The sequence below is a fragment of the Lampris incognitus genome, chromosome 4 (genome assembly GCF_029633865.1).
Source record: "Lampris incognitus isolate fLamInc1 chromosome 4, fLamInc1.hap2, whole genome shotgun sequence".
NCBI classification, from domain to species: Eukaryota; Metazoa; Chordata; class Actinopteri; order Lampriformes; family Lampridae; genus Lampris; species Lampris incognitus.
In genome coordinates this window covers 5,532,459-5,555,803 of record NC_079214.1, presented here as the reverse complement: position 1 = coordinate 5,555,803, position 23,345 = coordinate 5,532,459, and the positions used below count along the sequence as shown (strand labels likewise).

At 47.4% G+C, this 23,345-nt stretch overlaps 1 protein-coding gene across 1 annotated transcript in view; it reads left to right on the top strand.

Moving 5' to 3' along the window:
- mtmr10 (myotubularin related protein 10) overlaps positions 1–23,345 on the top strand; it is a 51,341-nt gene that overhangs the window by 1,484 nt on the left and 26,512 nt on the right. Inside the window, exons 2-5 of the mRNA XM_056278094.1 lie at positions 2,447–2,495; positions 6,080–6,216; positions 6,657–6,729; positions 16,154–16,296. Of these exons, the coding sequence (XP_056134069.1) occupies positions 2,447–2,495; positions 6,080–6,216; positions 6,657–6,729; positions 16,154–16,296 (402 nt within the window). The remainder of the gene's footprint in view (positions 1–2,446; positions 2,496–6,079; positions 6,217–6,656; positions 6,730–16,153; positions 16,297–23,345) is intronic.

The window sequence follows — 23,345 nt, the reverse complement described above, 5'->3', positions numbered from 1 at the left end:
TTGAGATGGTACTACTAATAAGCAATAATTCTGAGGTTATAGAAGGAAAACTCATAGTTAATGGCTTACTGGTTGTATAATAAGGCCATGCAGAATAAGGCATTAATGAGTACGTAATAATGACCAATTAAGAGCCAATATGTTGCTAATTTGCATGCTACTAAGCACCTAATTAATGGTGACTATGTTCCCCATACTAAAGTGTTACTATATATATATATATATATATATATATATATATATATAGTATATACTCCTCTGGCTAAACTGCATATAATAAAAGTAGCAGAATACTTAGAAATAACAGCGAGTCTCTGGTGATGTGTTATCAAAAAGGAAAACAGAACCTTTGACGTGCAAACACGATTGCTGCTTCATAGAAAAATTAAAAACTGGCACTGCTTCGTGTCTTCTGCGTTGCTGAGAGAAGAAATCACATTTTTTTTAGGGGTGTAAGAAAACATCGATACACTCGAGTATCGCGATATTATCGTTTGCGATACTGTATCGGTTCTCAAAACCACCGTATCGATTTTTAATTGCTTCCATGTGAAGGTTCGTGACACACATTTTGTGTTGTGTGTAACCCCACGACCGCTAGATAACGGTGTTGTCATCTATCTTCAGCCATTTGACTCTTCCACTCCAACCCAACAACGTAAACTGAGACAGGAAGTAGCGTAAGCACACAGAACACAGGCCTATGAAACCACAATATATCGCCATATACTGAATCGTAACCCCTGTATCGTGATACGTATCGTATCGCCAGATTCTCACCAACACACAGCCCTAGTTTATTTTGGCGAGGATTTAGAGTAATTGGTTGTTTACTGTCCTAATTCTGCCCGAATAAATAACTTCTGTTGATTTACGATAACACTGTCACAGTTAAACTGATTACTGTTACTTTTATGATCAACCAATAAATCAATCAACCTTGTAATTGTAGAGCACATTTCGTACATTCACATGCAACGCATTTCACGTGAAAGTGTACAAGTAAAAGTAAGATGATATCAAAGACAACAGAAAATAAAATAATAATATGATAACAACAAACCTTGATAAAATAAAGTGTAAATATGAGTGTATCCTTGAAACAAAACTGTTGCTCAGGTTCAGACCTGCTCTCTCCAGTGATCTTTAAACCAAATACACCAAATAATAATGGAGGCAACAAGGCCGATGGATCGGTTAAATAGAATAGGAGATCAGTGATTTACTTTAGTTTCCTTCAGGGAAAATAAAGCAGACGCAGCTATGGAAAAACGACGTTGACCATTTTCCAAACTGCTTGGTAATATCCCTCAATTCCTGCTGAAATACTTGGAGTTGATGACTGTTTATGGATGGATGTGGAATGGAGCACATGCTCCTCACCGAAGAGAGATGTGTACAGATGGAGTATATATGGTTCTGTACTTGACATTAATTTACTTGCAAGTGGGGATGCACCAGTACACATACTGGTGTCGGATATCAGGCTACTTGGTAAAACTAAAAGCTGATACCAAAACTCTTTAGCAGTATCATCCATTCCTCCATTATCCAAGCCGCTTATCTGGATTCGGGTCCCGGGATGCTGGAGCCTATCCCGGCAGTCATATCATAAATAAGCATAATGACTTGATTTACTGCGTTCATGGCACATGGAAGCCCGTGTTCCTTTAATGGGGCAGGGAAGCTGATTCTATCTCAGTTATTCTGCTCTTTGACTGCAAACTATTGGTCTAAATCTGCCCTGTTTGGCAAGAGTGATGGATTGGATCGGTACTCAGTGTTGGCCCGATACCTAAAGATTCTTACCGGGAATCAGTACCGGCAGTGATAAAGTGGTATTGGTGCTTCCTTACTTGCAAGCAGTTTCAGAAGTGCAGGACTTTCTCTGCTCACTGCGTCCATCTGGGAGGAGGCTGGGAGGATGTTAGTGGGACTGGGTGGAATGTGAGGTTCAAAGTTAAGCACCGTCCCACATCGCACCATGCTGAAACAAACATCTGAAGTGTTGCAGGAGCCAGACTTAACAGTGTCACTTCCATCTGTGGAAAACCGAGCGCCGCTCGAGAGTGTTTTGCAGGACAGCTGTGGCTCCATCACTGCTTCCATTTGGCTTTGTAAACACCACGGCATTGCATCGTCACGTGCAGCACAGCAGTTTATACGATTCAAACTAAGCAAAACAATCCCGGCGGTCATGTGCTCAAAGTAGTTACGCTACCAAGACATTTGAAGTTCACCGGTAGGTCTTTATAGGCAGACGGTACATTTTAGCCCCAATACCCCGAGACTTGCAGAAGTGCCTCCTCAGTTAAGTGTGGTTTACACTTCCGTTTCTGCCTTTATGTGGCGTGTCTCGTCTTGTTTACTGACTTTCTAATGAGCCGGTGTTTGACTATCGCCCCACTGTGGTTTGTGTTCTTTCTGTTTTCATACTGGCGTGAAGAAAACCATTCAGCCGCCCATCAAAAAGTTGGAAGCCAAGTTACTTCCAGGTGAGTCAGTTCACGTTTTCTTTTTTCCACATTACTGCAGAGAACGGGAGGAGAAGTGCACTCTGTTTGCTGAGCACGGTGCAGTCAGATCCTCTTTAAAGTTTAGATGGAAACCAGTTTGACCAGGATCCTGCTTTAACCCCGTAGTTTTTGAAATGTTGTTTCCTTGTTGTAATCATTCGTTCTTTCTCGTGAATGTATTAAGGGTAAATCATAAAATCTCTCTTATTCCATCCATCCATTATCCGAACCGCTTATCCTGCTCAGGGTGGCGGGGATGCTGGAGCCTATCCCAGCAGTCACTGGGCGGCAGGCGGGGAGACACCCTGGACAGGCCGCCGGGCCATCACAGGGCCAGAAAGTCCCTGTTTTAAATCAGATTATCGCACCTGAGTGAACTGAGACATTCTGGTAGACTTTTCTTTCTTTTTGTTGCAAGTGTAGTGTTGTGTTATGCTGAATATGGAGCTGCCAGGGAAGAGGAGACGAGGAAGGCCAAAGAGGAGGTTTATGGATGTGGTGAGGGAGGACATGCAGGTGGCTGGTGTGACAGAGGACGATGCAGAGGACAGGAAGAGATGGAAACAGATGATCCGCTGTGGCGACCCATAATGGGAGCAGCTGCAAGTAGTAGTAGTAGTAGTAGTAGTAGTAGTAGTAGTAGTGGTAGTGTTGTGCTTGAAAATGAACACGTAAAATTACATAGCCATACATCAGTTCATGGGACGAGGTGGAGTGACTTGATACCATACTGGCGGTTGTTTTGGGGAAGTGGGGTTTTTTTTTTATGGAAGTTTCCCCCAGCGCTTGTGTCTTTACTTCCACATTTAGGTTTTGCGGGTATCTCCCTCGCTTCCTTACTGCTCATCTGTACTTTATATTCCCTTTGCTGCTGCTGCTGCTGTTGGGTTTCTTTCTCGTGCTCGTTCAGCCGCCGTTTTTTTACGCTGCCTTTTAGCCGTGAAGCTTTCGCACAACCAACGCCGATGCCGGTCCGCTGTTGCTGTCGAGCTTCTTCACGCCGTCGCCCCTCTTGCTCGCGTTCGAACCGTGGGCCCGTGTAAAGACGGCAGGTGCTGTAGGAGTGTTTTCTTTCTTCTTCTTTTTTTTCTGGAGGGGCGTGTGAGCAGAGGCCTCTTATGGGAATGTGGAAATATGTCCCTGGCAGTAAAATATTTGCATGAGGAAAGGATTAAGAGTAAACTAAGCGCTCTCTTTGTCTGCAGTGTTCCTTCTCTGTCCTCGCTCTGTCGCAGCCTCGCACCCGCTGCCAGTCGCCCTTCTGAGCAAGACGAAAGGCTTTTCAGGCCCATTAATCACACGCAGCGGACTGAAATATCAGTTACGGCTCCCTCAGACACTTCACGAGGTGCCCGGACGGGGTGCATGTTTAGCAGGACAGGTTTGGTAAAATTATCCTCCAGTCAAGTAGACCCACCTTCGGTTGAGTGACGGTTCCCGCACAGTTTTGTGACTGCAAGGCCTCCTGGGAGTGACCGTGCACCGCCTTTCCGTGGTGTCATCTGGTGAAGGAAGGTGCAGTCAATAAACACCCGCACCCTCTTTGGCAGGAAAAGAAGCGTAGTTTCGATTTGGTCAGGTGATGTGACGGTTCACAGATGATTAGGATTTGCTCGCTATGAATAAATGCCTTTTTTTACACGCCCAAAAAGTCCACTGTAAAATAAATAAAGAAAAGACAGAAATAAATAAATAAATAGATTAATAAATAAAAGGGGTTCTTTTTCATTCCAGATCTGTGTGTTTTTGTTTTTTCCTGCATTTTTCTCCCCAATTGTACTTGGCCAATTACCCCACTCCTCCGAGCCGTCCCGGTCTCTGCTCCACCCCCTCTGCCGATCCAGGGAGGGCTGCAGACTACCACATGCCTCCTCCCATACATGTGGAGTCACCAGCCGCTTCTTTTCACCTGACAGTGAGGAGTTTCACCAGGGGGACGTAGCACGTGGGAGGATCACGCTATTCCCCCCAGATCCCCCTCTCCCCTGAACAGGCACCTCGACTGACCAGAGGAGGCGCTAGTGCAGCGACCAGGACACATACCCACATCTGGCTTCCCACCGGCAGACAGAGCCAGTTGTGTCTGTAGGGACGCCTGACCAAGCCGGAGGTGACATGGGGATTCGAATCGGCGATCCCCGTGTTGGTAGGCAACGGAATAGACCGCTACACTACCTGGACGCCCCCGTGTGTTTTTTAATGTATTCAGTTTGCGGACCACTGGAGGACCAGGCCTCTGTGGGGTTTTTTTTTAAATCTATTTCTGATTTCTCCCGATTTAGTGGCCAATCGGTCCCTGTTTTAGTTCAAACAACCACCCTCGTACTGCATGCGTTCGCCAACTGCATCTCTCCGGCCCGCAGTGTCGAAGGAGACGCCTCGCCACTTTCGTGACAAGGTGAATCCAGGCCGAACCACTGCTTTTTCCACACACACAGAGGCGCTTTCCTGTGACGAACACAAGCCGACTCCGCCCCCCTCCCGAAGACGGCGCTGCCAATTATCGCTGCTTCATCGAGTCCGGCCATAGTCGGATCTGACGAGACCGGGGCGTGAACCCCGGTCCCCAGTGGGCAACTGCATCGACACAAAGCCGATGCTTAGACCGCTACGCCACCGCAGACACCGCCTCTGTGGTTTGGATCACCAGGAGGTATGACATAGTTGTTCAGTGAAGGTAAACAGAACAACGTCAACATGAGGTGCGGGTCTTTTGAACGGCTGACTGACATTTGTAATTATCGCGTTATGTCAGCCGAAGAAAAATGTTAATGTTGGAAAAGGAGTGAAATTAAACCTGTAAAAGGAAAAACGATGTCAGGATTAGCTACCTGGTCTGGAACCTAAATGCGTCATTGCACGGTCTCCTCCCTGTGCGGAGTTGGTGCTTTGAAGCGCCTTTCTGCAGGACTCCACCCGGCCCCTCCCTGTTCCCATCTTCAAAAAGGCCCGGGGGCAATATATTTTTACAGGAACATTCTTGTCCATGCACTTATCATTTCGTAAGCCGTGGACAGGGGTCATGTTTCTTGTAAACAGACAGCAATGTTGGCATGTGGTCCATGCTAAATTAAGGGAAGCCATGGAGGCTGTGATGAAAGGCACATCGGCTGCTGCAGCCGGGCGGTGACAACAGCCTGCAGGCATGCGAGGAAGTAGAGTAAACCTTGGAAAGTGACTTTTGTTTGGTTAAAGTTGGAGGGTTTGAAAGACTGCGTTGCACAATCTTCAGACATGTGAAAGTCCTATTTGTGGATTCGAGGCTCCTTATTCTGACCTACAGTCACCCTCAGCAGAGCGACAGAGGCAGCGCTGAACTGTCTGGTGAATAACGCTGTTGGAGGTTCACCTACTGCCATTCACGAGATGGCTGCTGGAAAGTCCTTGTGTGGCAGGGTATAATATCGATCTCTGAAATGTCCATTGTCGGCCCCAATTTGCAAGTTTTCCGTTAACTAATGTGTTTCAAATTTAAGATGGCCATATTTTTTTTCCCTCCTGTAGGGCCTGAAGTCAGTGTTCTTGTTTCAAGTTGTTTGGAATTTCTTGTTTCTTTCCACCAGGGGAGATTGTGGTGAACGAGGTGAACTTTGTGAGGAAATGCATCAGCGCTGAGAGCAGTAAGGATGATCTCTGGGGGAAGCTGATATGTACCAACTTCAAGGTGTCGTTTGTCACCCACGACGCTCCATCCAAACAGGTACTCTTCTCTTTGTGCTCCATTAAGAAATCTTTCTATCCTCCCTCCGGGATTTCGTAAGGATCGGTTTCAAGCTAGATTTTCAGGGAGTCCGACACGATTGTTTTTAGAGTGTGTCTTGCACAGTGGTCATAACCGTAACACCCTCTTGATTTTTCATCTCCTCATCATTGAAATGCTTGATTTGAGCATCAAAATAGTTTGATTGTCACCATGCTGTTTCTGATCTCTAATGGTGTTCAGTCTTCTGGCCTAAAAACTAGAAGGCTCACTTATAAGGGTCACTAATTTGAGCTTTTCTTTGGTGAAAGTTATTGGTCCCACCACAGTACAGCTCAAGAGCTTCAACACTTTTAACAGCCATGTGTGTGTAGTTGTAGAGATACCGGCACAGAGGAAGAAATAGTTGAGATTTCCTCTTCCTCTCTTGCTTTCTTCAGAGGTTCCAGATCGCCCACCGCCTCCTCGGGGAGCATGACATACCCCTGACCTGTTTGGAGCAAGTAGTGACAGGTAAAACCCAGTGACTGCAGTTTTACTTTCACAGTGGCAAACAATGATGATGGCGTGATGATGAATGTTGTCAGCGCATATGCCCCCGCAAGTTGGGTGTGAGATGGAAGAGAAAGACGAATTCTGGAGTGGGTTGGATGAAGTGGAGGAGAGTGTACCCAAGGAGAGAGAGTGGTGATTGGAGTGGGCTTCAATGGGCGTGTTGGGGGAGGGAAGCAACGTACAGCAACCAGGAGTGGTTGAAATTCTCTCTCGGAAGTGCATATTTAAGCCGTGTTCAGTTGTTTAAATTTGTCGTGCAATCTTGAAATGACTTATTTGTGTTTGCAGTTATTTTTTCTGACATCCTTACTTAGTGCAAACCCGAGGAGTATTGACAGGGACTGCGTTTACATGCACAGCTAAGTCGAGCTACGGTTAGAGCTCGATTAGGACATGTAATTGGACTACCGTCGTTGTCCCAGTATACAAGAACTGGGGGAGAATCGATTTATTGATGGAAGTATGTCCGACCCCGGTACGGTAGGTGGCGATATGCCCCCTTTCAGCAGGTTACTTTTTTTTTTTGACCTTCTTCCGGTTGACCTATTGTGTCACAAGCGACAAACAAGTTAGCAGGCCTGTAGTAGCAGGTCTGTCTGAGGTGTTTCCACCGAACACGGATTTGCTCGAGAGTTCATTTAAATCCCGCTTCGTCCAACTTTTCCGCCACGTTCTTAAATAGTTCGCCGTTCCGCGTTCTCCCTCCATCCATGTACTTCAGGATATTCACCTCCTTCAGCTGACACAACATGAAGTTTGTCTCCTCGTCTGTCCAGAAATGCGTGGTTCTCGCCCTAGCACTCGCCATGTTGATACTGTTGATACTAGCTGTTCCACTTCCGGGTGGAAGCCCGCCGCGGGAACTATGGGCCATGCGCAGAACGCCTAGGCCAGTTCGGGGCCAATTGAAGCGCGTACATGCCAGAGTAAATCCATCCCCAACCGCATCATCTAGGTGTGTTAGTCCCACTTCCAGAAATTTGATTTAGTATGATTTCGGTCGGACAAACATGTTTACATGTGTTTTAAAAGTCCAGTTTTAGTCTCACTAACACAATAAATCCACTTTTTCTAATGTCATGTTAACATACTGACTGGCGTACCGTACCGTAAAGTCACCTCCCTTTCGCCATGGAGGTGCAGTTACAGTGACGCCAGCAAAATTAACTAGAAAAAATAAATATTACAAGGACGCACACATGCAGGCAGGCAACAATTACGTGACTGACAGTAAAATGATCAATATGCAGTGTGTGTTGCAATTTCGGTAGGATAGCCAAGTTAGTAGTTAACGTCATTGTCTGATGACTCAGCTTGGAATAAAACCCATCACACAAACCATGTAACGCTAACCAACATACAGCTCTGGCAGCACGGTGGCCCAGTGGTCAGCACCGTTTTCTCACAGCCAGAAGGTCCTGGGTTCGAACCCCAGGTCGTCCCAGGTCCTTTCTGTATATATATATATTTTTTAAAATCCAACATTGGGGGGGGGCAGACTCCCCCCCCCCCCCAATGTTGGATTAACCCAGTCAGATGTGAACTTTTTTTGGTCGTCCACACAATTATCAGCCTAACCTTAGTTAATTTACATAGTCTGTCTTCTTAATTACAGTAGCCTAAAGAGAAAACGGATCATCTCCCTGACGAAACCTCGCCACATTAACATCGGTGTGACCTGTCAACATGCCCCGGCTACACAAGGGCTCAGTTTCTCTCATGGAATTCAAAGCAAACACTAAAATCAGACAACAATTACACAATAAACAGGCGCTCGCCAAAACTCTGGAAAATGTGTGCTGGCATCTATCTCTCTTTCTATCTTACTCTGTCTCGCTCTGTTTCTTTGAAGAGCACATGTACGTCCCTGGGCCCTCACAGCAAGAAGGTCCTGGGTTCGAGCCCCGGGGTAGTCCAACCTAGGGGGTCGTTCCGGGTCGTCCTCTGTGTGGAGTTTGCATGTTCTCCCCGTGTCTGCGTGGGTTTCCTCCGGGGGCTCCGGTTTCCTCCCACAGTCCAAAGACATGTAGGTCAGGTGACTCGGCTGTACTAAATTGCCCCTAGGTGTGAATGTGTGTTTGTGTGTGTGTGTGTGTGTGTGTGTGTGTGTGTGTGAGAGATGGCCTGGTGGCCTGTCCAGGGTGTCTCCCCGCCTGCCGCCCAATGACTGCTGGGATAGGCTCCAGCATCCGCACGACCCTGAGAGCAGGATAAGTGGTTCAGATAATGGATGGATGGGTGGATGTAGGTCCCTCTCGCATGCAGAGCAGGGAGGGGAGGGGGGGGCAGAGGGAGAGGGGATTGTCCCCTAGTTAATCGGTTGCGGATAATATAGACAGAAAATGTTTAAAATGGGACACCAGATAGGCCTGTACCTGGGTGTGTCGCTGTGTGGGGTAACATCGCAGGCCCGGACCACACCGAATGAACCATGGGTGGTTTAAGTGGGCGGTGAGCCGCGGCATGTCCACAGCTGAGGTCACGGTGCAGACCGTGGGCGCCGGGTAGGCCGCCGGGCTGGGATTAGCCGTGTTTATGTATCTCATTGCCATGGTTTGCTGACGGGGCGAGCGGGCGGTGGCTGTTGTGTTGAAGTGGTAGAGCATGATATTTATTGTCTTTGTGCATGTCCTTTTGTTAGCGTGCTGGTTTGGGTCGTCCGTCAGAGGTCGTCCACGTTTGTCGGTTTGGTGAAGAGAGGTCACGCCTCTCCAAGATGGGCTGACAGAGAGGACGTGATATTGCTCGTTTTGAGATTTGTGCACCATTTACAGTCGTGTGCACACTGGCAGTGAGGCTGAAGGGATGTGGACGGTGGGTGGGAAAGTCGTGGGTGCGAGGTTACGTCGTAGTACTTCCTGTCTGGCTGCAAGGACCAAGCCCTGCAGTTTATTTGGTGTGTGACGAATCATGAGCCTTTGTTTAGGAATCAGCAACACTTTGTGTTGTTTCACCTCATGTACCTGCACACATGAGGTGAAGCGAAATGCTGTTTCCCCCAGCCCACAGCAGAGCAACACACACACAAAAACACATTCGGCAACTACAAGAACACACACACCCAAACTAACACACATATCCAACACACACATCCAAACTAACACACCACATCCAAACTAACACACATATCCAAACTAACACACACATCCAAACTAACACACACAACCAAACTAACACACACATCCAAACTAACACACACATCCAAACTAACACACCACATCCAAACCAACACACATATCCAAACTAACACACACACCCAAACCAACACACATATCCAAACTAACACACACACCCAAACCAACACACACATCCAAGCTAACACACATATCCAACACACATATCCAAACTAACACACCACATCCAAACTAACACACACATCCAAACTAACACACCACATCCAAACCAACACACATATCCAAACTAACACACCACATCCAAACTAACACACACATCCAAACTAACACACCACATCCAAACTAACACACCACATCCAAACTAACACACACATCCAAACTAACACACACATCCAAACTAACACACACATTCAAACTAACACACACATCCAAACTAACACGCACAACCAAACTAACACACCTATCCAAACCAACAAAAAAAAAAAAAAATCACCGTCCAAGGGAACAAACGCCAGCCAGGGTGACTGTTGGAAGCACCGGTCTGCATGGGCTAGCAGTTAGCCTAGCCTGCCACGATTACGCGTCCTATCGGACCCCCCTCCGTGTTTCCTCCTCCGGCGCAGCTCCAGGCAGTGGCCGCGGTCCCTGTGGCAACCGGACGTAGTAGACCAAGCCCTCCCAGCCAATCCAGCACCAGCTCTCCCAGCCAGACACCCTTGACAACACCTCCCCGCACTCCACACGACGACACCAAAAACACCACAGTCAACGCCAGGCGAGGCCGCCGCCAGACCGCCCTTGGTGTTATCAGAACTGCCGGTCTGCATGGGCTAGCAGCTAGCTTAGCCTGCCCCGCTTCCGCATCCTGTCAGACCACCCTCAGTGTTACCCCCTCGGGTGCAGCTCTGGGCAAGGCCGTGGTCCCTGGGCCCCCAGTGCCGCAGACCAAGCTGTCGCAACCGATCCAGTGCCAGCTCTCCCAACCAACAAACGAAGACAAAAACTTAGACGTGGACAAAGACACTGCACCGACGGTACTGGGTGAGGCCGCCGCAAATGTGAATTCGCACCGCCATGTTCCCACACCAGAAGCGGTGTGGGGATATGGGGTTTAGGATTAAAAGCGTTTCGAGACGGTTTTAGAGATAAAAGTGCTTGACTCGTGATCAGACAACACCTGACTAGCAGGTCTTCCCTTAACTCGAGGACCAGGATGTAAAGCCGCACCTGTCAAGGTACCTGAGAAAATGTCTTTGCTCCTTCATGAACTCTTCTGTTTATAAGGCACATGGCTTTCCTGACGTGCAACCTGAGCAAAAATCTCCATGTTTTTCAGCTGTCATCCGTCATTTATTGCCTTTGTTTTGTAACCGATCACTTGAGCAAGTCTCGTTTGTTAATATTTGATCAAATTTGGCTTTGAGATTTTTATATTAATATCTGTTTGTCTTGATTGACAACCAAGTTTGCCTGGGAACTGGCTCATTGGCAGTAGTCTAAAATTCAAAACCACCGGGGTGTCAGTTTGTGGTTCCAAGAGTTTTGTTTGGGACTGAGCCCAGAAAGCACCAGAGGGGAGGACCCCCCCCCCCCCCCCCCCCGCTGCTGATGACTCCCAACGCCGCTGCCGCCGCTCCCTCAACCCACAGAGCGCACGATGACGGATGCTGTTAGTGGCTCGCCGGAGCAGGGGGGGACCCATGTGAGTCCGGTCGGGATCGAGGTCCAGAGTAGAAAAGATGCTTATATTGCACACGGTGCTGTTTTCCGGGTGGCAAACGACACACCTCGTGCCGTCGTTATCACTTCATGTGGCTGAACTTTGAAACGTTAACTAAATAGATGGTTTACAGTTTTATTATTGCCGAACAACTAGCAGCAGCTAGCAAAAAGCTAACATAGTTAATAAATCACAAGGGAGATGTGTTACATGCAGAAAGCGTTCATGTGACTCGGTTCAGTAAAAGAAATGCATAACTTACATGCTGACTCCCACTTCCTGTCACAGTCCAGGATAAACAGTCGGCACAGCGTCAGACTTCAAAACTAACCAGTGACGTTTGCATGAGGTCATGGAAACACTCCTCACTGAAACGAGCCTTGCAGAGCCGCAGTCCCTCCAGGTTTGTAGGCATGTGAGCCCGATGTCTGTAAATAAATTCCCACCATTTCAGCCGTATGGTGGGAATTCTTTGGTAGTGGTTGTGTCAGCAAGGGCATCTGACGTAAAATTCTGCCTAATCGGTATGACAAGACCATACCGGATCGGTCAAGGCCCGGGTTAACAATGGCCATCCACGGATGCTGTGCCTTCACACGGTACCGATGGAAACAGTAAAATCTGCTGTGGTGACCCCTGAGAAACAGAAATAAGCCGAAAGAAGAAGTGGGATTTTTTCTGGTAGCTAGTGGAAGAAATCTCTAGGTGACGAAGGCGTAGGAGTTTATATACTTGGGGTCAACTGTCCAAAGTAACGGGGAGTGCAGAAGAGAGGTGAAGAAGAGAGCGCAGGCAGGGTGGAGTGGGTGGAGAAGAGTGTCAGGAGTGATTTGTGACAGAAGGGTACCAGCAAGAGTTAAAGGGAAGGTTTACAAGATGGTAGTGAGACCAGCTATGTTGTATGGTTTAGAGACAGTGGCACTGATGAAAAGACAGGAGGTGGAGGTGGAGGTGGCAGAGATGAAGATGATAAGATTTTCATTGGGAGTGATGAAGAAGGGCAGGATTAGGAACGAGTATATTAGAGGGACAGCTCAGGTTGGACGGTTTGGAGACAAAGTAAGAGGCAAGATTGAGGTGGTGTGGACATGTGTGGAGGAGAGATGCTGGGTATACTGGGAGAAGGATGCTGGATATGGAGCTGCCAGGGAAGAGGAGAAGAGGAAGGCCAAAGAGGAGGTTTATGGATGTGGTGAGGGAGGACATGCAGGTGGCTGGTATGACAGAGGAAGATGCAGAGGACAGGAAGAGATGGAAATGGATGAGCCGCTGTGTAGTAGTAGAAGTTGTAGTGGAAGAAAGCTTTAGGGCACACTCCACCATGTTTGCAGTCAAAACGTCCACTATGCTAATGCTAATGCTAATGCTAACTCACTCTCTGTACTGATAAGTCCGCTCTGCGCAGGAAGTTTCAGGTTTCTTTGGCCGCCCTGCATTTACATATTAGACGAAGATCGGCTTTCGGATTTGTGGCGTACCAAATGAAGTTTACCCGGGGTACATTTGAACCTCAGATTTTAGGGAAGTGCACGGACAGCTCCTCCTCCAGTAGAGGAATGGGAAGACACCTCTCGAGTGACAAAGTTTGCACAGATACAAGTCAGTATAGTCAAGGCCGGACATTTTAGGGGACACAAACATAAGAAAAACACATTTTTTGAGTGGAAGGGATCTTTAAACAACAAACCTAAATACCTTCTGTTTCATGGTACGCCATGGAAAAAATGCAAACTACTCTAAATACATCAGTGAAAAATGTTTCTCCAAGGGGTCCGCGGTGGTGTAGCGGTCTAAGCGTCGGCTTTGTGTCGATGCAGTTGCCCACTGGGGACCGGGGTTCGCGCCTCGGTCTCGTCAGGGCCGACTATGGCCGGACTCGATGAAGCAGCAATAATTGGCAATGCTGTCTTTGGGAGGGGGGCGGAGTCGGCTTGTGTTCGTCACAGGAAAGCATCTCTGTGTGTGTCGGAAAAAGCAGTGGTTCGGCCTGGATTCACCTTGTCACGAAAGTGGTGAGGCGTCTCCTTCGAGACTACCGGCCGGAGAGATGCAGTTGGTGAACGCATGCAGTATGAGGGTGGGAATTTGAACTAAAATAGGGATCAATTGGCCACTAAATTGGGAGAAAAAAGGGAAAAATCAGAAAAAAAAAGTTTCTTCACTAATTCCGGTGGTGTTAAAAGTAGATCTGCAAGGGCATCCGGGTGGCGTGGTGGTCTATTCCGTTGCCTACCAACACAGAGATCAGCGGTTCGAATCCCTGTGTTACCTCCGGCTTGGTCGGGCGTCCCTACAGACACAATTGGCCGTGTCTGCGGGTGGGAAGCCGAATGTGGGTATTTGTCCTGGTCGCTACACTAGCGCCTCCTCTGGTCGGTCGGGGGGAGGGGGAACTTGGGGGAATAGCGTGATCCTCCCACATGCTACGTCCCCCTGGTGAAACTCCTCACTGTCGGGTGAAAAGAAGTGGCTGGTGACTCCACATGTATCGGAGGAGACATGTGGTAGTCTGCAGCCCTCCCTGGATCAACAGAGGGGGTGGAGCAGCAACCGGGACGGCTTGGAAGAGTGGGGTAATTGGCCAAGTACAATTGGGGTAGAAAAGGGAAAAAAAAAAGATTGGCAACACAACTGTTAGTCACAAGATGTTGTAAGACTTCATAAACAACTTCTTTAAAATCAAATTATCAGGTAAACTAGATGGTTTGACTGGCTCCTAAGCCGCTGTTGCTGATAACAGTAACACGTTTCACCATGGACCAACATTTAGACGAAAGTTATCGTATGATTACTCATGGGTTTCCTCCAATATCTAAAAGAACCAAAAAAAAACCTGCAGAAGGCTGTCTGTCCTGTCCCGGACCATGACATGGACTTCTATCTGGAATGTGTCCTCGGGTGCTGGAGAAAAGGCCTACTGCCCACTTCTCCTGGCTGCCCCTGGAGGAAGTATGGGAAATGCAGAACAAACAGTTCTTCAGCCACGTCTCCCTGCATGTGTTTAGTGTGTGTCCAGAACGCTGTAAGACAACTAAAGTCTGTCTTCCTCTTGTGAGAATTGTCTGATAAATGATGGTATTGCGACTACAGTACTCCGAACTGACCGGTTAGCTGTTCACATCTCCTTCCAGCTCAGCTTAGGTGTCACCTTTAACTTCAACTCGCTGAAGGAATATTGCCATTCATTTGCACGATGTAAATATTGTGATGAATTTATTCACATATTCCCTCCCATGTGTTTTCAGTAGTTTGAATTCCAGAGAGTAGATTTAATGATCTCCTCCCTCATCTGCGTCAGTTTGGTTTTTTGTTCACACTGAATTTCTGTCAGTGTTCCTTTGTGATACTAAGACACAGCAGCATCGGGTCTTTCCAGCAAAGCAGCTTCCCTTTTCCCCACTCCAGTATTACATTTGATCAGATGAAATATAATAAAACGGATCTGACAGCACGGTGGCGCAGTGGTTAGTGTGGTCGCCTCACAGCAAGAAGGTCCTGGGTTCGAGCTCCAGGGTAGTCCAACCTTAGGGGTCGTCCCGGGTGTGGAGTTTGCATGTTCTCCCCGTGTCTGCGTGGGTTTCCTCCCACACTCCAAAGACATGTAGGTCAGGTGACTCGGCTGTACTAAATTGCCCCTAGGTGTTAATATGTGTGTGTGTGTGTGTGTGGGCACTGTGATGACCTTGCAGCCTGTCCAGGGTGTCTCCCCGCCTGCCGCCCAATGACTGTTGGGATAGGCTCCAGCATCTCCGTGACCCTGAGAGCAGGATAAGTGGTTTGGATAATGGATGGATGGATAGATGGATAAATAAAACATCTTTTGTCAACAGATCCTACTCTGGTCTTTATACAGTTTAGCCAGGGTGATGTTTTTCATTCAGTTGTGATGGACAGTGCTGACAGTCTCACTTGGTCTTGGTACTGACTTGGATAAGATCGCAGATTAGATTCGCAGACATTTCATTTCTTTAGAGTTCTGCTCAGATGACTGTGTGAAGAGTAAAGAGTCATGGGCCGGCGGTGTCCTGGTAGTGTGGCGGTCCATTCCGTTGCCTACCAGCATGGGGATTGCCCCATTCAAATCCCCGTGTTACCTCCAGCTCGGTTGGGCGTCCCTGCAGACACAATTGGCAATGTCTGCAGGTGGGAAGCCGGATGTGGGTATGTGTCCTGGTTGCTGCAGTAGCGCCTCCTCTTGCCAGTCGGGGTGCCTGTTTGGGGGGGGGACTGGGGGGAATAGCGTGATCCCATGTGCTGCGTCCCCCTGGTGAAACTCGTCACTGTGAGGTGAAAAGAAGCGGCCACATGTATTGGAGGAGACGTGGTAGTCTGCAGCCCTCCCCGGATCAGCAGAGGGGGTGGAGCAGCGACCGGGAGGGCTCGGAAGAGTGGTGTAATTTTCCGGATGCAATTGGGGAGAAAAGGGGGGGGGGATGCCCCCCCCCCAAAAAAAAGAGTCACAGGCCGGTCGGCGTGATCGACATCATTTCAGGTTTCTTAGTCGTGTTGTGGATTCGTCTCCTCACAGTGAACGACTCCAAGGGGAAGAAGAAGGTGCTGGGGTCCAACAAGAAGCTGAAGTTCAACCCGGCCGAGCTGATCCTGTACTGCAAAGACTTGCGCATCGTCCGATTCTGCTTCGACGAAGCCGGGCCTGACAGCGCCAAGAAGGTAAGCCATTCTGAGTGGTCCTGAAGAGACTTACAACTTGTTTGTCTTTGGATTTTTGTGTCAATAGAAGTTTAATTCTCGCTGAAGTGAACACTCAAGGTTTTGCGGCTTCTGGTCTAAAAGTTGACTAACCCACCAGAATGAGCTAAGATGGCTTCATAGCAATGATTCATAAAGCAGAGAAATTAAATATGACCTCTCACCCTACTTATCTAAATCACTGACAAAGAAAAATTATTATTATATCTATTAACCAATCACGAGCCATGATATTAAACAAGGTAGTGTATCTGTTTTACATGGTTTGATGTAAACATCTTGTATTTCATACAAAAATACATATTTTTTAGGGGCGCCCGGGTAGTTGAGCAGTCTTATTCCATTGCCTACGAACACGGGGATCACGGACTTGGTCGGGTGTCCCTACAGATAGTTGGGGAGAAAAACGAGGGAAAATCAAATATATATATATATATATAAATAAATAAAAAAGAATTTTCATTTTCAAGAACACAGTGTTTGATGTACATTAAGTGTGGATGGACGAGGTAACAGGAATGACTACATTTTTATGTCATGGGGCTTTTAAGGTCGTAATTTAAGGTAGTAATTTAAGGTAGTAATTGTCACACTGTGCTGAGTTGAGCTTTGAAGGATGGAACCTCTCCAAAAAAAAAAGAGTCAGAAGTCCTGTGGATTTGTGTGAAGGATGACTTTCAGTCATTTCAGAGTAGGATACTTGATATCAGTGAGTCATGTTCATCACTGCCTGCTTGTTGTTTTTTTCCTTTTTCTTCGGGTGAGAAATGAACCGCCTCTCCGGAGACGCCATCCTGGTCGGCTGGGATGTCAGCTGACCTACGACAGGCTTTCCTGTTGTGGCAACACTGGTTGCTTTTGGTTTCACCTGGAGATAACAAACCCATCACGAGTCTGTTGAGCTAATTCTGGAAAATGTGATGGTCGGCATGCTCTCAGAAAGCAAACGGGTACGCTGTCAGCTTGGACAGACCCTGCCAAGATCTGGGAACATGTGATGCCTGCCCAGGGATCTTTAAATTCACCTCCACAAAATGCAGCCAGCAGGAACAAAAACCTCCATTCAGCCCCTTTGCCGTCTGACCCAGTCTGGAAACACAAATGCTTTTGGACTCCGGGTTCTGTGACTAAGGGTCTTAGAAACCCCGAGTCCATGAAGTGCCCGAGATGAATTCACAGCTGTTATTTACAGGAAGGTCTCGTTGAGCTCTTAAAGGGACAGTTCACCCCAAACTCTAAAGATGTGTTTTTCCTCATCCCTGGTGTGAGTACCGAATGTGAGTTCCTCTTTATTTTGGTGCGAGTTGCCGAGTTTTGGGGATATCGGCCGTAGAAATATCTGCCTTCTCTCGAATACGGTGGAACTACATGGCACTCGGCTTGTGTTGCTCAAAATGCCCGAAAAATACATTTGAAAAACTCCGCAGCAGTGCAGCGTTCCTGCGCAGCATGGAAAAGCATGGAATTGGATTTTAGTAATTTCCAGGTCTGGATAAGTACGGAAAAAAAGAAAAGAGTATGGAAAAATATTAGTGTTCCCAGACTATTGCCCCCAAGGACTACCCCGGGGCTCGAACCCAGAACCTTCTTGCTGTGAGGTGACCACGCTAACCACTGCACCACCATGCCGCCATATAGAATTCAGAATTTCTAAAAATAAATGGACCGTACAGGCAGGGTGTTTTTCATGGCGTTTGGAGCAGGCAGCCAAAATGTGTGCCACTGTGTGAGAGAGCGCGGGCCAGAGCGAGCTTGATGTCGTCGAAAACGAGGCAGGAAGTATGGCGTGTGACTGAACGCACACTCCTGCGCGGAGCTGCCTCTACGCCTGTACGTCACAGCCTGCAGAACAGCTCTGCCCCAAGAACCTTATCTTTCCGTCTTTCTTCGGCATCATCAGTTACGATGTTGGCCGCCGAAAGACATGCTCAACAGGTTGTTAAGCATTTTTGGGGTTTTCGGTAAAAGTAGACGGTGGTTTACCACTGCCTTCTGCCCACAGTACAGGAGACCAGATACTAGAGTCCCCAGCATGCCTCCTGTTGTCCTGAAGCTACCGTTGGCCAGGCGGTTCGGCTCGTCCGCCAGCTACAGGTACTACTCTGCTGCTGCCCAGTGTAGCGCAGGTCTGTACAGAGGCGACCTTCAAATGCTTTGTCACAGTGCCGGTATGGGGCCTCTGCAGCTTTTAATAGGTCCACCAGTGCCACCCAATGGCCCACTGCGCCCTGGCAGCAACCGCCGCTGTTGGTCCGCGACTGCTTATTCGTCAGGTAAACCTGCTTATTTCGCAGCCGTCCCCCATATTTGAGGGAGCGTCCCACTATCCGCCACCTATGGAGGCGCGCCATAGCAGTACAGCTCTGCCAGAAGACGTACCAAAAACTGACATTAGCCACCAAATTAGCTTGAAAGAAAATGTGGCAATATCTTTGCATTGCATATACACTGTACAAATAACCACATATATACATCACACATAACCAGATATCAATATACTGTACAAATAACCACATATATACATCACACATAACCAGATATCAATATACTGTGCAAATAACAACATATACACTACCGTTCAAAAGTTTGGGATCACCCAAACAATTTCGTGTTTTCCATGAAAAGTCACACTTATTCACCACCATATGTTGTGAAATGAATAGAAAATAGAGTCAAGACATTGACAAGGTTAGAAATAATGATTTTTATTTGAAATAAGATTTTTTTTACATCAAACTTTGCTTTCGTTAAAGAATCCTCCATTTGCAGCAATTACAGCATTGCAGACCTTTGGCATTCTAGCTGTTAATTTGTTGAGGTAATCTGGAGAAATTGCACCCCACGCTTCCAGAAGCAGCTCCCACAAGTTGGATTGGTTGGATGGGCACTTCTTTGAGCAGATTGAGTTTCTGGAGCATCACATTTGTGGGGTCAATTAAACGCTCAAAATGGCCAGAAAAAGAGAACTTTCATCTGAAACTCGACAGTCTATTCTTGTTCTTAGAAATGAAGGCTATTCCATGCGAGAAATTGCTAAGAAATTGAAGATTTCCTACACCGGTGTGTACTACTCCCTTCAGAGGACAGCACAAACAGGCTCTAACAGGTACTATTTAATGAAGATGCCAGTTGGGGACCTGTGAGGCGTCTGTTTCTCAAACTAGAGACTCTAATGTACTTATCTTCTTGCTCAGTTGTGCAACGCGGCCTCCCACTTCTTTTTCTACTCTGGTTAGAGCCTGTTTGTGCTGTCCTCTGAAGGGAGTAGTACACACCGGTGTAGGAAATCTTCAATTTCTTAGCAATTTCTCGCATGGAATAGCCTTCATTTCTAAGAACAAGAATAGACTGTCGAGTTTCAGATGAAAGTTCTCTTTTTCTGGCCATTTTGAGCATTTAATTGACCCCACAAATGTGATGCTCCAGAAACTCAATCTGCTCAAAGAAGTGCCCATCCAACCAATCCAACTTGTGGGAGCTGCTTCTGGAAGCGTGGGGTGCAATTTCTCCAGATTACCTCAACAAATTAACAGCTAGAATGCCAAAGGTCTGCAATGCTGTAGTTGCTGCAAATGGAGGATTCTTTGACGAAAGCAAAGTTTGATGTAAAAAAAATCTTATTTCAAATAAAAATCATTATTTCTAACCTTGTCAATGTCTTGACTCTATTTTCTATTCATTTCACAACATATGGTGGTGAATAAGTGTGACTTTTCATGGAAAACACAAAATTGTTTGGGTGATCCCAAACTTTTGAACGGTAGTGTATATACATCACACATAACCAGATATCAATATACTGTACAAATAACCACACACACACACACAAACACATATATATACACATCATATATATATATACACATCATATATATCAATATACTGTACAAATAACCACATATATACATCACACATAACCAGATATCAATATACTGTACAAATAACCACATATATACATCACACATAACCAGATATCAATATACTGTGCAAATAACCACATATATACATCACACATAACCAGATATCAATATACTGTGCAAATAACCACATATATACATCACACATAACCAGATATCATATACTGTACAAATAACCATATATATACATCACACATAACCAGATATCAATATACTGTACAAATAACCACATATATACATAACCAGATCTCAATATACTGTACAAATAACCACATATATACATAACCAGATATCAATATACTGTACAAATAACCACATATATACATCACACATAACCAGATATCAATATACTGTACAAATAACCACATATATACATCACACATAACCAGATATCAATATACTGTACAAATAACCACATATATACACCACACATATCCAGATATCCAGCTTGTCTGAGCATTTATGAGTTATGCAGTGATGTAGTTATCAGAAAGGTCAACGGTCTATATCTTTTCTGCGTAAGGAAACCATACGGCTGCATTCATCGTCATTTCCATGGACACGGTGAATAAAGAAGGCTGCACATAACGGCCATCTGGGTGGTGTAGCAGTCTATTCTGTTGCCTACCAACACGGGGATCACCGGTTCGAATCCCTGTGTTACCTCCAGCTTTGTCAGGCGTCCCTACAGACACTGTTGCCGTGTCTGTAGGTGGGAAGCCGGATGTGGGTATGTGTCCTGGTTGCTGCACTAGCGCCTCCTCTGGTCGGTTGGGGTGCCTGTTCGGGGGGGGGGGGGGATAGCGTGATCCTCCCACGCGCTACGTCCCCCTGGTGAAACTCCTCACTGTCAGGTGAAAAGAAGCGGCTGGTGACCCCACATGTATGGGAGGAGGCATGTGGTAGTCTGCAGCCCCCCCCCCCGGATCGTTAGAGGGGGTGGAGCAGAGACCGGGACGGCTTAGAAGAGTGGGGTAATCGGCCAAGTACAATTGGGGAGAAAAAGGGGGGAAATAAAAAAAAAAGAATACTGCACAGACGCCGTGAAAATTAAATTATTTTACTTTTTTTAGCTTATTTTCAGTTCTTATTCATAAAAGAGACTAGAAGATATGGGGGAACAATAATGTAATATTATTTATTCAGTAAGTTAAGGGGAAATAATACGAGTACAGTTGGCACGGGTTAGTCTACTTCCTGTCTGGACAGAGGTGATTGACAGCGGGACATCGTCCAGCTTTCTGCGTAGGCGTGTGGACTGAACGGCCATGATGGCTGAACGCAGGTTTCCCGAGGGCCGGCTCGACAATCCCAAACATACAGCCTGGCCTGGCCGAGTCTGGGAAAGCTACCGAGGAGTCCGGAAGTTTGAGTCTGGAAAAGTATGGAATTTTGGAATAGAAAATGTTTTAGGAACCCTGGCGATGTGTCTTTCCGTGAACCGGGAATCATGACCCCGTTGCTCGAGATAACCCACAGACCTTGCTGTGAGCAGGTTCACGGAGGTGGAGTTTGGTGTAAGAAAATAGTTCCTACATGAACCTGCTCACAACAAGGTGGTGTGTGGGTTATCTCGAGTAACCGGGTCATGATTCCCGGAAAGACCCATTCCTCTTGAGTTTTTCAAATGTACTTTTTTAGCGTTTTGAGCAACACAAGCCGAGTGCCATCCGGTCCCATATTGTACCGGAGAGAAGCCAGACACCTCGACGACCGATATCTCCCCGAAACTCGGCAACTGGCCCCAAAACGATCTGGAGGGATAAGTAGCACTGCAGACAGGAGGAAAAACACATCTTTCTGATTTTGGGACGAGCGGTCCCTTTACGAGTTCTTCCCACATAAAAACTGTACAGGCGTCCGCAGCGGCCTCACGTTGTGTTTATACGGCGTGTCCCGTACTACTGAATAATAAAGCACACCTTCTGGAATAAAGTCAGCCCACGGTGAGGAAACTGAGACGTGACAGATTAAGTCATGGTGGGTTCACCGGGCATGTCTTGGCTGCCTCTAGCTCGGTTTCCACTACAGAGAATGGGACCGGCAGGAAGGCCGAGTGCGGGGTGTAATGGGCTGAAATGGACCGAGTGGATGTGAACTGCCGGTGACGCTTCGTCTCACCTGTCAGTCTGGATCTCCAGAGGAAGGACGTATAGTTGTGCGGTTTTTACAAAGAATTTCCATTGTCATTTCAACTGAAGCCAGTGTTGTTGTTTCCTTGCAGTCCCTCCGTTTGTTTTATCCTGTCGTCTTTTCGGTGTTGTTTACCCATCATTTTTACTGTAACTGTGATGGAGACATGGAATAACACTGCTTTATTCCTACTGCCCTGATTTGTTACTAACCACCGTCTCCAAGAGTCGGCATTCACTGGAGGAGACCAACACAAATTACTTAATTAATTTGGGGGAGGGGGTCCCCCCCCCCTTTTCTCCCCAATTGTATCCAGCCAGCAGCACGGTGGCGCAGTGGTTAGCGCTGTCGCCTCACAGCAAGAAGGTCCTGGGTTCGAGCCCCGGGGTAGTCCAACCTTGGGGGTCATCCCGGGTCGTCCTCTGTGTGGAGTTTGCATGTTCTCCCCGTGTCTGTGTGGGTTTCCTCCGGGGGCTCCGGTTTCCTCCCACAGTCCAAACACATGTAGGTCAGGTGAATTGGCCGTACTACATTGTCCCTAAGTGTGTGTGTGTGTGATGGCCTGGCGGCCTGTCCAGGGTGTCTGCCCGGTGACTGCTGGGATAGGCTCCAGCAGCCCTGTGACCCTGAGAGCAGGATGAGCAGTTCGGATAATGGATGGATGGATGGATGGATGGATGTATCCGGCCAGTTACCCCACTCTTCCGAGCCGTCCCGGTCTCTGCTCCACCCCCTCTGCTGAGCCGTCCCGGTCTCTGCTCCACCCCTTCTGCCGATCCGGGGAGGGCTGCAGACTACCATATGCCTCCTCCCATACATGTGGAGTCACCAGCCGCTTCTTTTCGCCTGACAGTGAGGAGTTTCGCCAGGGGGACGTAGCGCGTGGGAGGATCACGCTATTCCCCCCCAGTTCCCCCTCCCCCCCGAACAGGCGCCCCGACCGACCAGAGGAGGCGCTAG